General features: G+C 34.8%; 1 protein-coding gene across 1 annotated transcript in view; it reads right to left on the bottom strand.

Moving 5' to 3' along the window:
- Positions 1–19,030, bottom strand: part of LOC118200718 (uncharacterized) — a 127,757-nt gene that overhangs the window by 68,048 nt on the left and 40,679 nt on the right. Inside the window, exons 6-8 of the mRNA XM_085822802.1 lie at positions 17,429–17,525; positions 12,373–12,536; positions 8,122–8,283 (exon numbers count right to left, since the gene is read on the bottom strand). Coding sequence (XP_085678928.1) covers positions 8,122–8,283; positions 12,373–12,536; positions 17,429–17,525 — 423 coding nt within the window. The remainder of the gene's footprint in view (positions 1–8,121; positions 8,284–12,372; positions 12,537–17,428; positions 17,526–19,030) is intronic.

Genomic DNA, 19,030 nt, shown 5'->3' with positions numbered 1-19,030 from the left:
TGATAATTTTTAAACGTATTGTAGTGTTAACAGTTCTCTGTACTACATACGGCTTCCTGTTAATATAAGGCCAATCTTCCACGTTTATTATTTCAAAGTTAAGTTAGAGTTTAGTTCTATTTTTATATTCTTACGTTTAGACCACAAGTAGTGGGTCTTTGTATTCCGAAGTACGGAAATTATTGTAAATAGAGAAAAATAAAGGGTTTTGTATACCCTTCTTGTGTATCCTGTCTACTTACCACAGTTATTATAGCTTTAGTAAGCTCTCTGTTCCGAGTCAGGTCCTTGCATGTTCCCAAAGAAAGTAAGACGGAACATTGAATCTGATAGTAAAAAGGTCTTCCTTGTTAGAGACTGGTTTAGTGGTGTGAGGTTTTATCTATTTACTGTTAACTAATGTGGGAATCGTGCCTCAACGAAGCACCAGATGTCGCTATCTATCACTACTCTGTAGGAACTCTCCAGGTTCCAGGATCTTCAGTTGGTTCGAGAAGTCCGAGAGAAGCGGTCTGACAGAATGCTCGCGAAGGAGCTACAACTAGACGCTTACTGGTCGCGCGTAGACGATCGGACTTAGAACTTATCTAAAGTGACCGCTCGTAGGTGGTCAGCTGTGACTTTTACATCTCCATAGTGGAACCAGTGTTGATTACTCTCCTAAACATATTTAATCCATTTGTACATACTCATTCCGTTTATCTTTTCTTCTATGAACCAGTAATAAAAAATAAAATAAAATAAAATAAAATAAAAAAAAACCTGATACTTTGAATCGTGAGTGTGATCTCTGTTTGATGATAAGACGTCACCCTCACACTAATAGTTAATTTTAGGTTCAGTTACTTTTCTGTCACTTTCTTTTCACCCACGCTTTTTATGCCAGAATGTAAATAAGATATACAGCGTTTGAGGAAGAAAGAAGTGCTATTTAAACGATGGTTACGCAAGTTGATTTTAGAGCGTGTTTTGCCTATTTCAAGTCACGTTGTACCGTGACTTATTAACAATTTGATTCTGTGACGTTGAGTGCTTCTAGTCATTTAGTTTGTCAGGCCAGTTTTCTACAAACCAGAGCCTTTCCTGCTCGTTTAGACTATCCTGTGAGCCGTTAGGGTAATCTATTACATTTAAATTAGTTCAACATTACGTATTTGAGTTAAGCTTGTGTAAAACCAAGTTGGGTCATTGTTATATCTTATGTTCAAATAAAAGCGTCTTATACATCCTTAATCTGACATTGTGTTCTTGTATTCTCAAAATCAGAAGATAATTCTTCTATAGTCTTTTTAAAGTCTTTGGTTTATGCTCCCAGAGAATACCAGACTTTATACTGGCGCATGACCTATAAAAAGAACTAGTATGTCTCAGGAAACTTCAGCTTTTAGCTTTTTGCCCTAAACGTCGCAAGGCCCGGCGGCCATGGAGGAATTTGGATTTATTGTTGACATTCTTAGAGCTGCTATGAAACTAGTAGCAACTTTTGAAGAAAAAACCTCTGATGTTTTTAATTATTTGAAGAAATTGGGCACTGTTATAGCCATTTTACAAGAATGATTAGCTGTATTTGAATATGTGTTCTTATGTTGTAGGAATACCTGTCAATTTGTATAGATTGAAATTGTTTATTTGTGCTATTTATAATTGTATAATAGAAATTTATTATTTTAACTGCCATAAAAAATTAGTTGCAGTTTTTTTTATTAAACATGTATACTTGTAGTATGTTTGATTGGTAAATATTCTAATTGTAATAAAAAATTAGTTGCAGCATTTGAAACATGTGTATTTTTATGGTATGATGATTGGTATATAATATGTGCTGAATAATTATGTATTTTATGTCTATTTTAATTGGGAATTAGTTCCTGTTTTCCATTAGACGTTTTATTTTAGAATATGTGCTTTATATTGTTGGAATACCGGTCAATTTGTATTGACTGGAACTGTTTAACAAATCTGTAGTTTTGCACAATTTAGAATTGTATTGAAAAATTTAAGAATTAGTTTCCTTCTTTATTTATCATCTGGGAACCAAGTCATTATTTACAAAACATTTGCTTCTGTGGATAATAGTAAAATAGTGTACATATTACAATGAAATTCCCAAATGCAATTTCGTGATTGCCTTGTGGATAATTGCGACACAGTGTGCAAATTGCTATGGACGCACATAATGAGATGTGCAAACTGTTGAGGACACGAAGTTATGATGTTTCGAAGTGGACAAGTAGTATTTATTTGAACGCTGAACTTAACAAAAGTGAGCATAGAATAGCCTACACAACATCATATACTTTGGGCTATGGAACTATCAATTGCCTGAACTGATGTGATTGGCTTACTCTGTGGATAACTGCAAAAATAATACGGTCACACATCATTAGGTGTGTAACTGATAAGAACATGAAGTTATGACGTATTGAAAAAGACATAGGTTTAAAAACTATTAATATATAAGTTTCACTCTCCACAACATAGATCCTATCCATGACAATGTAATTATTACTTGATCGTATATTTATTTTCATGCGGATTATTATGTAGCAATTATTGTATAGATGACAGTGTCAATTTAGCATTGTAATATTACTATCATTGATTCAGTGAATGCCGCTAGTGGTGGATGGTAGATTCTTTTCCGTCGCATGGACATATAACTCTGATTGGTGTAGAACCTTAGGGCGGAGGTCCATGCGACTGCGTATCAGTTTTCTTGAGCAGTTAAATTCGCATTTTCTGCTCGTCCAGTTCAAGGAGCGCAGAAAATTACGATTGCTACGTCCGTCCTTAGAGGCTAGGCTTCTGCGTTGTATAAATGCATTGGCAAATTTGTTTTGGGTGAGTCTCGGAGCGAAAGCTACAACTTTGAGAACTTTAAGCAGGAATTAATTAAAGCGTATCACACAGTGAAGGATAGAGCCGAGCTCGAGTCAGAGCTAGTCAGCAAATTACAAGACAAAATTGAGGAGCTGACGGATTTTATCTTGCGGGAAGTTCAGATTTTTAATATGTTGTCCGGCAGGAGGAAGGAGGAAGAAATTATTCAAATAATTTTGCCACGACTCTTAAACCAGGCTCAAGACTACTTCCAGCTTTGTAATCCAACAGCATTGCAAAATTTATTTAAATTAACCACAAATTTCCAAAATCGACGCGTGGCAGAAAAAAAATCGAATGACCAGGTACGCTGAGAGGGCAAAGAGCAAAGTTTTAGGCCAACGCCTCTTCAGAAACTGCAGTTTGGACCGAAGAAGAAATCTGAAAAGGAAGGAAAAAATTCAACCGGGAATAGCGGGGGCAGAAAACAAGTAAACAGAAAGCAGGGGGACAAGTTAAACTAAAATGGGATGCTGGGGAGAGGATGCAGTCACTCCAGAATAAGGAAAAACCCTCAGCAATTAAATTTACTGTAATAATAAGAAATATGGAACTGCCAATTAGTGTAAGTTTTGTTAAATAATATCCCTGCTGAAGCTCACATTGATACCGGAGCTCAATGCAATTTGATTTCGGAGACTTTCTTTAAATATTCTGGTGTGTATGTTACGGTGAAACACCGAAATCTGGAGAATGTCGACTTTCACCGGTGAATGTCGACTTTCAGCGGTGAATGTCAACATTCACATAGTCTCTTGGTGTATGTCCGAAATATTTTCCAAATACTCTTATTTCTGACTTACACCGGTAAATATCGACATTCACCATGTACTAATGGTGAATGTTGAACATATAACATTATTATATTTTCTTCTCCGTCATTCAGTCGCGAATAAACGCACTTGAGACTTGAAATAAGAACTTAAAAACATGAGAACCTAAAACACACAATACATTCAAAATGAGAAAGGGAAATAATAGAAGTTAAACACTTACTTAATTAAACAGTACGTTCTAAATGAGAAAATAAAATAACAGTCATAAAAAACTAACTAAATTATATGATTCAAATCTTATTCATTGCAATAACTTAAAATATTATGGCATTTTATGATCTCTCTTTTCGACTTTCACCAGAGCATATCTGTGATTGTCGACATACACCGGTAAGGGTCCGAATATACAAGAATGTAGTGAAATATTCGGTTTTTCACCGACGTATTTGGTGAATGTTGATATTCTCCGGTGAAAGTCGACATTCTCCAATTTCGGTCTTTCACAGTAACATGTACACAACATGACTTCATTGTACGGATATTAAATTATGCGCATTCTTTCCTGCATTTCATTCAAACTTATTTCCAGGAATTTCATTAGAGACAGATTTCTCATTCAATTAATTCGGTTCTCACTTCGCGGCAAGACAAAAATACATAAAAACTCAAAATATCTTCATATAGATATCATTCAGATATAGAAAAACATAAAATATCAAATACGGTTAAAACAGTTTTCACAATTAAATTTCTAAGCAAAAACAAGCTATTTAGCCAGCAAGCAAGAAGGCAGATTTATCGGTGCACAAAACTGAAAGTTTACGTTTGGCCCCACTTGGCAAAAGGACACTGAAGGTGCAAAAAGACTTAATTCACTATTCTGCTAAGTTTCAAATGTAAATAAATATGGCTGCTTACGGTAAAAAGAAATAGATTAAGACGCAATGAAATAACTTTTAATTATCGGTAATTCTACAACGTTTGCACGCAGATTAATTAAAGGCATAAAAACCTTAATCGGAAGATCAGAATAATATAATTCAATCATTTTTAAAGGAGAAAATGCACAATTTATCAACATATAAGAATAAAAAAAAACTGAGCTCACGGAGCCGAGTAACAGAGTGGGTATATATATATATTTATTTAAAAAGCTAGGTAGTAAGTACTATATAAAAAAGACCAATTTGGTCTAAAAACTTTTTGCGCAATATGCTGCAAAATTAAAAAAAAGAGAAGAAGATAAATTGTAGTTAGCTTGCCAAAATGTTACCAGGAGCTGTGGCTCCAAGAAAAAGTTCAACACAGTATTTTTTAAAAAACAATGACATTGAAGGGTGAAAACTTAGACTACACGCGAAATAAAATGTATAATATAAAACACAGTAAAATACTAATCGTTGGAAACAGGTCAATTGCAAAAAATACTGCAAAATACCTATCGATGTGATAAGTGAAATGTTAAAACATATAAAAATCGATCGATGGAACAAATTAAAACAAATAAAACAAATAAAAACACATGAAAAAACAAAAATTATATAAAATTATAAAGCGGAAAATGGTAAATTAGCTCAATTCGACTTCCAACCTGGCTTTTCAAGGGAAATTTCAAGTTAAACGTCGAACCAAGCTAACTCCATTACGCGTTTCGCCGAAACAGACAGGTGCGGCCGATCGCAACCAAAATGGGAGGGGGCACAACTACATGTTATACAGTCCTATATACAAAATTTCAACGTTCTGGGGTTACTCGTTTTTGAGTTTTGCGATGTACGTACGTACAGACGCTACGAAAAAATCTCTTCTGAATCCATTTTAAATCAGTTTTATAATTCATTTGTGGAAAACGCCCTTTATTCTGTCCTTATATACAGATGCTAAGAAAAAACATAGTTGAACAGCATTCGATAGCGGCCAAAATGGATGCTTTCTTTGAAATAGTACACCCAGAATTTTTCGTGATTAAAATACTTCCTTTACTTCGTACAAGTAAGTAAAAATACTTTCGTAAACATAGACTTTTTAAATTTTACGGTGAGAAGGTTGTCGTGGCACAAGGAAAACAATGCACATATATTGGCAATGGGACGCTGTGATAATAAGATACCACAATATTTATATGCAGTTTTATTACTTTAGTCTATAGGTATACAAAAATACATTTACTATAATACAAAAACCGTTGCTGAATTAGAAATTTTCTTCTCTTTTAATTAATGCAAATAATGTTATGAATTGATTATATACCAATACCTACCATAGTTTTCTAGAACACTAATTCTGTAAGCTTTCGTGAGTAAGATCATCAGAATAAGTAAAACTTATATTGGTCAAAATGTTTTGCGGCAGTTTGCATAGTAATGCTCATGGCTTAATCTATTAACATCTGAATTTTTTTTTTTTTCAACTGATGTTACTTTCGTACTAATTTAAATATTTCCCCCTTCAATTTGTAGAGGATTCCTGAAAATGGTCTCAAACTTTTAAATTAAATATTTCAGTCAATTTTTGCTGACGGAAGTCAAACCTATTTAACACTCGAATGCTCTCCTTGTATCTGTGAGATACACACTGACTTTTTTTTCCTAACTACAAGTGCAGCCGTAAGGTGACGGGTCCATCCTCACCTTCACATTCATAACCTGCAGAAAGTCAAACATCAGTGTAATGCTGATCCTTGTGAAATGAAGGTCATCTCCTGTAGTGGCTCGTGTATCTCTCAGATACGACGACAGCAAATTTGTAAGTATTTTTGATCATCTATATTTTTGTTTTTATTTGTATTTTTTTCCAATTATTTAGCATTTAGATAATCTAGTCCATCATTAATTTTGCCATTTTGCCAGAAATTATGTTCTCTTAAAAATACTGGCATATGGTATCTCAGATATACAAGGTTAGCAATTACGTGGTTTTTTTTTTACTTTGTCCTTCGATTTGTTTCATTCTTTATTGATGTCACTGGATATTACTTGTATATAGCCATTACGCATTTATTTTTGCCGTTACAGATGCAAAATGACATCGAAAACTATTTCCGGACTTGAATAATCCAGATGATATGGCAAGAATCCACCAGATTTTATTTGATGGCATACGTGATGATGAAGTTCAACCTGGAGCTTCATCTTATGGTTTAGAAAAGGAAGAATGTAACACTGATGCTTCAGAGGGAAATGAAGATCGAGATGAAGACGCGGAAACAGAGCAGAGCAGCACAGATGTTAGTTCTGATGAAGAAGAGGCGGATTTCTACGTTTGGGTCACCGAAAGCTGACGAAAAAGGTTATAGAGTCATTTACTTGGGAAAAAAATCCCTCCTTACAATCAACAGAAGAGAACTTCGAAGCATAATTTAATCAAGCGGCTTCTAGGTGTGATAGGAAAGATTGCTAAAGTTTTGGATACTTGGAAGTGTCTCATTGATGATGGCATGATAGCTATGACTGTTAGGTATACAAATCAGCATATTGACAACATAAGTCCAAATTATTCACAGCATAAGTTTGCACACCATACTGATAGTACTGAAATATATGCCTTCATAGGCCTTTTATATTTGACAGGACGCTACAAAGCTGGAAAAAATCAGTCTTGAAGATCTGCGGGATAAAGATGGGTTTGGCATAGAAATCTTCCGTTTGACCATGTCCCTCTTTAGGTTTAGATTCTTACTACAAACTCTGAGGTTTGGTGATAAGGAAAATAGACTACAAAGAAGAGTAGTTGAGCGTTTAAAAAAGCACATATTCGTAATTTCTTTGAAAAATTTGTAAACAACTGCTGAGATTGCTACTGTTTTTGGATCTGATATCACAATTGACGAAAAGCTAGAGGCACTGATGAATTTGTACTGATGGATGGCACAAAATGTAAGAGAACAAAGAAGACTGTGAAATAGTTTGAAAGAGTTATTTTTTCTTAAGTGTTTATTATTTTAGCACGTTTCTTAAAGAGTGAAACAAAATTGTAGTTATTTATTTGCTTTTATAATGTATTTAGTTATATTTTCTTTTCCATTTGCTATTTTGTAAGCTTTCGGCTATTAAAATGTTAAAGAATGTTTCTTCTATTTCTTTATTACCTTTGTTTAAGATACTAATTTAAAAAATAGATATATTGTAGAATTTATATCATGTATCTCAAAGATACAACGACAGCAATGACGTAAGTTTTTTTAGGATAGTATTCGGGTGTTAAGCTATTTTTTAATAATTACTACATGTAACTGTAAAGACCAGGAAGCCTCATAAAAAATTTAATTTCATATTTTTTACGAAACTGATTTTTAAATTTTAAAAATAAGAAAATATGTATACATTCGCCATTTTAAGACATTTTTAGGGTTGGAAGAATACGTTTACGATCCACGGACTAAGTAAGGACTTTAATAGACACAGGGTACAGAATAAATAATTTCACATTATTGTAGGATTAGAAAAAAACTGAATACTTCACTTACAGTGAGAGTGCTGTAGTAACTCCATACATTTACATCTTGTTCATTTCTGTCAATTACTCGATATATAACTTCAGCAGAAAACATTATGTTTTTGTCTGCGAAATTGGGACGTTCCGGAGGATCTTGCACATTTGATCGTTTGCAACCTCTACCCTTCGGCAACTATACAAAAATATATTTGTAAGGAGAAGATATATCTCAAACATAAAAATATTTAAAAGAAAACGAAAACACTTTCTCTTAATAAGCTAAAATGAAATAAAATGAAGTTCTGGACAACGTAACGGCTTTAAAAGCCTAGTTTAAAAAACATATTCCTTTTTGTTTTATTCATGTAAAATTACAATTAAATATACTCTGATAATAAATGAGCATGCTGTTTTAATAACAAAGGGCGGAAACTGGACGAATTCGCGCTAAAAATAGTTAAAAAAACTATGTATAAACAGTTTTATATTGTAGTTTTCATTAGAGATATTTCAGTTTAATAAAATCATGTGGGATAATGAATGCACAAAACAGTAGTTTGAATAATGAGTGGACAAAGTAATAATTAAATCTAGAAACGAAAATGAAGATGGGAGAAATTATATAAAGAGTGTACTGCGAGATTCAATCTGCATTTCATTCATTCAGTTCTCCAGTAAAAACAAGTAAAAAATGAAGGTTTAATCTTAGTATACGGCACACACGAGATTTGGCAAGTCATTTTGTCGTTGGCGACAATTTTCCAGATCACGCCAAGGCAGTACCGTGCACTAGGAGTTTCATTCATTCAGTCGGTCTCTAGTAAAAGCAACTGAAAAAAGGAAGGTTTAATCCTAGTATACGATACACACGGGATTTGGCGACTTATGATGAGCAGTTAGCATGATATTTATGATGAGAAGTAAACGAATGATTTTGATGTTGGCGAGAATTTTCCAAATCACGCCGAGGCCGTACCGTATACTAATATTTTACCAAAAAGGAATAAGTAATCGAAATAAAGCATGTAATTCACCTAAGTAATCAAAATAAAACAGGCAGTCCACCTTAGTACAAAAGCATGGCTCATTTACGCCATTTTTTTTTTAATATTCTAAATACAAACCTAAATATACAATGTTGCCAAAGCATGAAAAATAACGGTACTTTTCCGTTTCGCCGGCGCAAATCTCGCCAAGCAGACATTATTGGCGACAACATACATTATACACACAAAAAATATTAAAAAAATGTTAGTCCTAAAAATTCTTTTTTTTTTTTTTTTTTTTGAAGGCATAAACATTTTATTATCGCTTAAAATTTTATAAAAAGCCAATAAATAAAGACAATAAATTTATATAAAGACATTAATTTAAGAATTTACTATGCTTTCATGGTTCAACATCCTGTTTCGCCGGTTCATATCACGTGACCCCAAGCGATCTCATCTCACGTATACTATTCTACAAAAATCTAATGCTCTCAGTAATTATCTACATTAATTTCAAGTTAAATCTTAATTTGGAACACAAGTTTAAATGCAAGAAATACTTCAATACGCACGAATAGCTTACTCAGAAATTATGTAAAACTGCAGTGCTTTACTTCGCTAATGCATTCTCATTAGAATGGATGAATTTAACCCTTGACTTTACCTTTTCTATATTTTCGGCTTCGGGTAAGCGCTGTGATTGCATCCTAATTGATTTAATTGCCGAAAATGGCCTTAGACATAAAACTGAACTATCTGAATGAGGCGTAAAAGGTTACCAGCGAGAATATTCCGTTTGGCATCGGTTGTACCATTATTGGCGACTTTATCGCTTGTGCCGGCAAAACGGAAAAGTACCAAAATAACTTTAAGGGGAAAAAATGCGTTTACACAAGCTACGAGTTACTCGTCACATCTCCTCCCACCTATTGATGTACAGTGAGTGGAACATAAATCAAAGTACAATGTACTTAACCAAGAAGCCTAAACAACAATGTACAAATTATACAAAAAGAAACTTGTCATAACGTGAAGGTTTTACAGTTATCCTACATTTAATTAATTAATGCAACATTTAATTTTAACTGTCTTATGAGGAACCTTAAAGTTAATGCCTTTACTAGCATGAATATTAAGTTATTTTTTGTTTAGATAAAAGCAAGATCTCGTCGTTTTTCCCTTCCAGGGAATAACGTAGGTACGAGCCAGTTTCCCTTAGAAAGTCCTTCACGAAGCAATCCCTTTCCATGTACTTTCAATTTATTTTATTTTAAATCGATTAACTTAACCTAACCAAATTTCATTACGTTCTCTCTTGGTAACCCTGCAGATATCTAAGCGGTATTTTGTTTTCTTTCACTAAGTTAGACCATGTCTGGAATCTAGCAATGGCAGCACGTGATCATTTTGCAGCAGGTGGCTGTGCCCGATAAGTTCGCTAACAATAACATTGAACAAATGTGAGTAACACAACAAGCCTAGTGCTTTTTTTTTTTTTTTTTTTTTTTTTTTTTTTTTTCCCGCACGGTCACGACTTTCATGGAAAGTTAGGCCGGTGGCATCATCAAAGTGTCTGAGAACGTCAAGATAACCAACCGTTAAAATTTGGACAATTTCTAGTTACTTTGGTACAAAAACTAAGAAGATTATTTTACGATAACGCAGACTGAAGTGTTTTAAAATTATGAATATCTTTTTTTGTGTGTAGCATAGAATTTATTTGTGGAAAAAGTGAGAAGGGGTGATATAAAATGACTGCGGTGTACAGTTAACAGAACCATCATGTCCGATCCTCCAGTTATAGTGAAAAACACCAGTATATCAGTGAAAATGTAATTCCTTTTTTAAGTATGTAAAGTATTTCAGTTTGATACAAAATTAAACATTGTGTTAGCTCATATAATACATGATCTTGGTGGGTTAGGGAACGGCTATCTTAACCACTGATATAATTATTGATGATATTCATATATGCTCGTCTTAGAAAGATGGCCACCAGACAGTACATAACTGATTTATTGGCCCAAAAGAGACGTTAGTCCCGAATGTGATATTAGACTCGAAACGGCATTTTAGGTCGAAATACTTAAATGCCGTTGTGTCACTTTTCAGATTGTTACCATCAAATATTATCGCCCTGTATTATATTTAAAGATATTAAATAATGAAGAATATACATGAATGTATGCATGCTTCTCGCAATGGGAAAAAACAACGGTATTCCATCCAATTTTGAGTAACGTAGTCCTCTACGACCGAATTTTGAATTTCGAATTGGTTTTATTATCTATTTCATATTTTGTAAAATTTTGATGTAATATAATCTTTAGCATTCATATTTTGCAGACTTTTTGATTGAGAAACTCAACGATTTCACAGCGAGCAGTGTACGGAATAAAACAGTTTTATCTGCAGCGTGCGAGACTGTCTATCAGAAATTCTAAACATATGCTGTTTTTAAATATTTTGTAATTTTGATGTTGAAGTGGATTTTATGTGGCATCAGCGCCAAGAACCTGATATTTAATAAATGAACTAAGCGCACAAAACATTAATAATAAAAGGACAAAAAATGATTTTTGTAAAGCTATCTGAGTAAGAAAACTGAACGTTGATATGATGAACTGAGAAAAGACTGAAAAAAAAAAAAAAAAAAAAAAAAAAAAGAAAGAAAGAAAGAAAGAAACAGAAAACTGTATACCAAACAACTTAATACTGTATCGGCAATTAAAGGGTCCAGCTCCATATTTTTAAATTTTCGGGGAAAAAAATTCAAAAATTCATCTTTTAACTTATGCTCTCATTTCTCGTTTGTCCTCATTCAAAGTGCTAGTAAAAATGATATTTTACCGCTACTCCAATGGCTTTTTTACTCCAATACAAATATGGATATTTTTTTAACATAAAAGACCCATGAACAGAGAATATACCAATGTGGAGCTGGGCCCTCCTTGCTGCAAGTCCTTCAATTCTAAATGTATACTGCTACGCCGCTTTTAAAATTTTTGCAGTTTCGCTGTTGAACTGTGTATGTGTATGTGGGAAAAAAAAAAGGTGCTAGTCAATAAAGCTAAAAAAACAACAAAAGGGAGGTTAGTAAGAGTGAGCGTAGCAGTAAACTGGTAGCCTGCGAGCTCAACGAGAGCATAGAAAACCTTAACAAACCTTTTTGGGAGACTGTTAAAAATCTGAAACATTTAATTTTTTTTAAATCTGTAACATCACTAATTTAACAAGATTAATTTTCAAAATAACTCAGGACTGCTACTGATAAAGTTTGAATAAAAAATTACCACAAATGGCTGAATATCCGGAGAAATGAATGGCTGAAAACTGATGATTTCAAACTGTTCTTCTGACAATCCTTTATCCACACCTTCTCTTGTTCCACCAAAGTAAACTCTTAAAGGAATTACCTTCAGAAAATCCAGACCATAAGCATTTTCTACATCTGGGGCTAAATAAAAAAATGAGAGCTTGTTAAGATTCGGAAACAATATGCCTCTCTTTTCTGATACACAATTAGAAGTAAGAAGTTTAAAATATTTAAATTTAGCATATTTAATGAAATAAAATGAGTTAAATTGCAACCATCATGAAGGGGGAAAAGTCTTCTTTGATAGCTAGTATAGATCTGTTTTCATCGACAGGTTGTTTTATCCTAAAGACCTTACTTTGTTTTAGTCAATTATTTTTATTTTAAGAAACTTTCCTTTCTCTTATGATTTCAAATTCCTGACAGAATGCAAATTTAAATGACGTTGTCATAAATCGAATCCTTTGATTAATTCATCTTTGTCGGTTCGCTTCCATCCACTTATGAATGTTATTAGTCAACTCTATTTGAGGAAATAAACTGGGACACTTATGCAGGTTTAAGAATAACATGAGCTATATTTTTAAATTTGTAAATACACATTAACTTTTCACAAAGTATTGCTTTTATTCACATTTTACATCAAACGCACAAGTAATACATTGCATCTCTCAGTTCTTAACAAACAAACAAACACACAAAAAAAAAAAAAAAAAAAAGAGACAAGCAAGACTAATTCTACTCTCGGAATACAGCCAAACCAATTTTCAAATTTTTCTCACGAGCATGCCGTCCTTCTCGCATCAAGCACGTTTCTTCTTCCCGTTGCCAGATATTTTTACCTCTCCTTTCAGAAAAAGTGTTTTTTTCACACGAGCATGCCGTTCTTCTCGCATCAAGCACGCTTCTTCTCGTTGCCAGATTTTCTCCTCTCTCCTTTCAGCTATAAGTCGTTGGCTTAACTGTTCTTCCGCTAAGCTTGGTCAATAGGATCCTCTTACGGAGTATGTGCATGACAGACGTATATGCAAATCTAAACGAGTTCGGAAATAATATTTAAGTAGCAGAATTTAGGAGTTCGCGGTAGGAGAGTTACTTCCGAGTTTATGCTGTTTGTTTGAAAGTAGCTCAGTAGTTGAATATTTGATGCTAGACATTTAGATTTTTATATTGATATTGTTATGAAATGTCCAGGCGCGGTGGGATAGTTTCCCCGTAAAGTAGGTTTAGGGCTGCCATAAAATTACAAGGGAAAGGTAATAAAATTACAAGGGTTGCCACATTTGGCGAGAAATCGCTCAATTGCCGACAGAATTAGCGATATGCCATGGACGGATGGAGAACCTTCTGGAACGAATTCTTATCGGTTTAACCCAGAATGTTCATGAACACAAGCCAAAACATCACTGATTTAAAGCTATATAAACCCTGCGGGTAAGGAGACAGGTTCAGTTTTTTATCAGCTCTTCCAGAATTTTCGGTAAGCATAAATCTTTATTCTTCTCGATGGCCAGCAGGGAAAAAATTCCACCGGATCGACTTTGGGCAAATAGTGACGACAAACTTCGAAGCGCAGACATAAACCAACTATTCATGACTTTGTTAAAAAAATCCCTACCGATAAAACAACTAAATTACAGTGAAATTAAATTACAGTCTAATTTACAAGAAAACGTGAAAAGACTACCTCCCCTAAGCGGCAAGAATTTAAATCCGTCATGGACAAATATAAAAAATGTTTCCCTAATCTTATATCAGGCCAAGCTGAGCAAGCAAAGATAAAATCCAGTATCGAAATCCTAACAGAAATTAAACGGAAATCGGTGAGCGTGCATCAGAAGCCATAGATTTAGCTGAACAAGGAAAGATTACCAAAGATGAAAGAACAACAACTTTACTTGAGCACCTTAAACTAGAACGCCAAATAGATGCAGCCATTAAAACCACAGTACTATTAACAGCAACAGAGCCCAATAAAAATGATGATTGGTATCTCCAAAGAAAACTGCTAAAAACACTAAAACCCTAGAAACCTCAGAAATTCCTCAAACAAACAGATTTGTGATCCTTAAAGAAAGCAAAAATAGCACAGTGCAAGGGAATAAACACGAACAACCAGAAAACTCAGATAAAATTCCCCCAATAGTTATCACAGATCAAGAAGCAGACTGGATGTCAGTACAAAAATTTCTCGCCAACACATGCACAGCAGACTATGAAGCAGACATGAAAGCTCGAAAAATTTATCTTAGAACATTTACGGAACACGATTTCACGGCTACAGTAGGAAATCTTCAGAAATCAGGATTAAATTTTCAAATATATCAGCTAAACTCTAGCAATACAGTAAAAGTTATTCTGAAAAATATACCGAGCACTATCACAGAGCAAGCAATTCAGCAAGATTTAGAAAACCGCAAATTCCAATCATTAAAATAAAGCAGTTTACGAAGAAAATAGAAGGCAAAATGATAAAATTCCCAATATTTTTTATAGAACTCAAAAGATCCAAGGAAGGGGAAGCAATGCAAAATGTCAACAGAATTTTCAGCTTTAACGTTATAATAGAAAAATACACACCCCTTAAACTACCAGTTCAGTGCTTCAACTGCCAAGAATTCGGACATTCCCAGGCTAATTGTTAGAACAAAGTACGATGTGTTAAATACGGAGAAAACCACAGATCAAATAGTTGTCAACTTAAACCAGAACAGAAACCTAAATGCATTTTTTGTACAGAATCCCACGTAAGTTCTTACAGAGAGTGTAAGATTTACCAAAGAAGATTTAACAAACTAGAAATTAAAGGAGATAAAACCTCACCTAGACAAGTTTCGCCTTCGATAGAAAATTTTCCAACACTACCGAATCAGCAAAATCAGCATAGAAATATTACCACTCACTAATCCTACAGTAAAAATTGAAACCTAATTCAACTTCTAGAGAAGACTTCTAGGAAATATTCTCAGTTTTTAAAGATCCACAAACTTTCCAACTCTTACAGAATATTTCATCTATTGCACAGAAAATCAAAGAAGCTCAGAATTCACAGAACAAACTAATACTTGCGTTCAAAGCAGCAGAAATGATCCTAAAATTCGCAGAAACAGACTAAACCTTCATAGCTAAACGATCTGAAATCCTCCAGTACTATCCTAATACCTCACCAAGACTTTTCAAGGTATTACTTACTTTTCATAATTTACTTTTCAATTTCATCTTTTAGACGTAGAATGCCTAATTTGCAGATCTCACCAACAGATGGCAGCAAAGATGACTGAAGTTAAGCCTAAATCTGATTTTCCAGCAAACTTACAGAATCGACGATAGATGGCGACTCAAGAGCTCACTTACTTCTGCTTAGTACAACACCAAAACTCAAGATATGATGCACTTTTAAGCGCTTTATGACGCACTTATAGCGCTAAGCATCCCTGATAAGTCAGAGCTTTTATTTTTAAATAACGCTGTTTGGAAAGGAAACATTATTGGATTGGTAAAAGCCCTCACGGGTCGTATGACTGTCAGAAAAGCGAAGGTCTAAGGTCTACGGAGAGTCAGTCAGTCAGTTAGTGCCTTGTCTAGCGAGTTGAGTCAGTTACTGAGCGAGTGTCTCGAAGTCTAGCGCCGAGTTGGTCTTCGAGTGCATCGAGAGAGTCTTCTAGTGTATCGCGAGTTGTACATCGTCGAGTTTTGTCTTAGACTGTGCTGAGTCGAGAGCTGTACTCTTGTGTATCGTCGAGTGCATCGCAAGTTGTAGCGAGGAGAGTTTCGAGAGTACGTAGAATTCCGAGAACGACCGAGCAGAGTCGGGAGCTGTCCTCTGGTGCTTCGTCGTGAAGCTGTCTTAACCGTTATAGCCTGAAGGCTGTGTCGCTGATTGTTACAGCGTGTCTATGGTAGTTCTTCGACGACTATGTAAACGTGCTTTTGGAGCTTCTTGAATAATACTGGTTAATAAATTGTGTTTTCATTCTTCATCAAGCGCTGTTGTCCTTATTCACTCCAAATCCACACGAACCCCGTACGTACGTAACGTAAACGAAGAAAAAAAACTTAACAATATTATAGACTCGGCTTTACTGTGTGTAACCGATTAAAGATTGAGTAGCAGCCAGTCATTTAGCTAAAATTTAATTCATTGTGATTGTACATACCATTTTGTGTTCAAGTTAGTCACAAGTAGTGGTTAACTTGTGAGTGCATGTTCTGTTCCGTTTAGTTAAAATAAAAGGGTTGTTAAAACCTTCGTCTGTAGTCATTTGTTCGTTCAAGACACAGGGAGAATTCGTTACTTCGTCTTTCACTAGGGTCTACAAATTATGCTCCGTAAACACACAAGATGATTCTACACTAGTTGTTCATAACATAGCTCTTTAGGGATTAGTTGACTTCCTGACATCTGCTCACAACAGTTTCTTCCATATTCCCCCAAGTATAGAATATTTGCTTTTTGAATGAAGTCTTCTTCTGAGAGTCGCAGAAGGATATAATGCCTTTATCATTTCATTGAAAGTCTTTTCTTTTAATGTTCTAGCAAAGGAACTACATTTTTTTTAATCACTGGTAATTGTTTAGTTGAGAAACCTAAATGAAGGCTTGAAATTAACCGTACGAGATGATTTTTAACTATCCTCGTACTGAGAATGTCAAGACTTCTCTGGCGGCATTTGTTCTCTTGATTGAGAAATGGCTCTTTTTCAATTTATCTCTAGATAGCGAAAAGTGTAAATTTCCATTCGTTGTTTCAAATTCACTTTGAGAATAAGTCCTTTTGCGGAGCTCGTTACTTGCTAGTCAATACATGCATGGGCTGAATCTACTATCCCAGTTTAGAAACGTTCCTATAGCTTTTAAATGCTAATGGCTGTTGAATGGAATCATAGGATCTGCTCAAGCAGAATTCATCGCGTTAAAATGGGATTATGTTTTATCAGTGAAAGTAACAAGGGATCTCTCAATTTATAAAATGCGTGATATATGAAATAGCTAAAACGTTTAATTGAAATCTACAAGAACAAAAATACACTTACTAGTAAAGTAGTAATCAACGTATGTGGAAGGAGTATCACAACGTCTCCAGTATTGAGCATTAAGGCCTCTAACCGTAACAGATTTTCCCATATAAGCCTAAAAAAGGGTAAAATTCTTATAATACCAAATAATAGGGCGAGTATTTAATAAGTATGAATACTTTCATAAATAATTTCATTCCATTAATTAAATAGAATCAGAAATACTATATAATCCTACAAATAAAAAAATTCAATTTTTATTTAGTGCACATGTAGACCTTGAACAAAAAAAGGGGAGGACAGTTCTCTATCTCCAGCTTCACTGAGTCGACTGACGAAATATAACTTCCTTTTTTTCATGTTTTGAAAGCTCAACTTAGGATATATATCAGATTTGTATATAGCAATTGTTCTAACATAGGTATTTTGCCGCAAAATCGGATTTTTCTGAAATGGCACACCGATTTTTTTTTTTTTTCTACATTTTGATTCTACTAAAATTATGCAAAAGTGCCAAGTTCTGTAAAAATCGCATGAGTAGTTTTTAAAAACATACAGGGGTTGGACAAAAATATGGAAACAACTTTAAAAAACATGTTTCTTTGCTTAATATGGTGTAGGAAACCCGTTGGCATCCAAAACAGCTTGCAGTCTTCTCGAAATGGATAAATACAGTTCCTGTATGTTTGCCAAGGAATATTATACCATTCTTCCTGCAAAACGGTGGCAAGTTCAGATAACGATGTTGGCGGTGGATAACGAGAACGCACTTTCCGTTCCAATGTAGACCACAAAGGTTCGATAATATTCAGGTCTGGTGACTGTGGTGGCCAGGGGAGATGGGACAACTCATCCTCGTGCTCAGAAAACCAGTCCTGGACAATGTGAGCTGTGTGAACAGGGGCTTTGTCGTCTTAGAAGACACCATCACCATCGGGGAACAAAGTTTGTACCATGGGATGAACTTGATCGGCCAAAATGTTCACATAAGTCTTGGCAGTCATGTGCCCTGACACAGTTATCATGGGGCTAGCAGAGAATCACGATATGGCTGCCCAAACCATAACAGAACCCCCGCCATGTTTCACTCTTGGCAACAAGCAGTCTGTATTATAGGCTTGAGATGGCGTTCTCCAGACGTAAACTCGGCCAGAAGTGGGAAACAATGTGAAAGAAGACTCGTCAGACCATATTACTCGCTTCCACTGCTCTATAGTCCAGGCTTTATGACTTAAACACCACCTTTTCCTGTTACGGGCATTAGCATCACTGATGAGTGGCTTATCAATTGCAGCACGGCCAGCAATTCCCTGCTTATGAAGCTCCCTTCTAATTGTTTTGGTATTCACAGGGTTCGGTAACACAACATTCATTTCAGCAGTAACTTTTGCAGCTGTGGTCTTCTTATTTTTCGTCACAATTGCCCTTAATGATCGTCTGTCATGATCACTCAGGACACACTATCGTCCGCGCTGTGATTTAGCAGATGATGTTTTTCCGCTTTTCAAATATGCGGAATAAATCTTCGATACAGTACCTCTTGAAACACTAAACACCTCGGCTACCTTGCTTACGGAAGCACCTACCATACGTGCTCCAACAATTTGCCCACGTTCGAAG

The sequence above is a fragment of the Stegodyphus dumicola genome, chromosome 8, assembly GCF_044657685.1.
Source record: "Stegodyphus dumicola isolate Sdum_Otavi_A_Nest chromosome 8, ASM4465768v1".
In the NCBI taxonomy this organism is placed as follows: domain Eukaryota; kingdom Metazoa; phylum Arthropoda; class Arachnida; order Araneae; family Eresidae; genus Stegodyphus; species Stegodyphus dumicola.
This window is presented reverse-complemented; position numbering and strand designations above follow the sequence as displayed.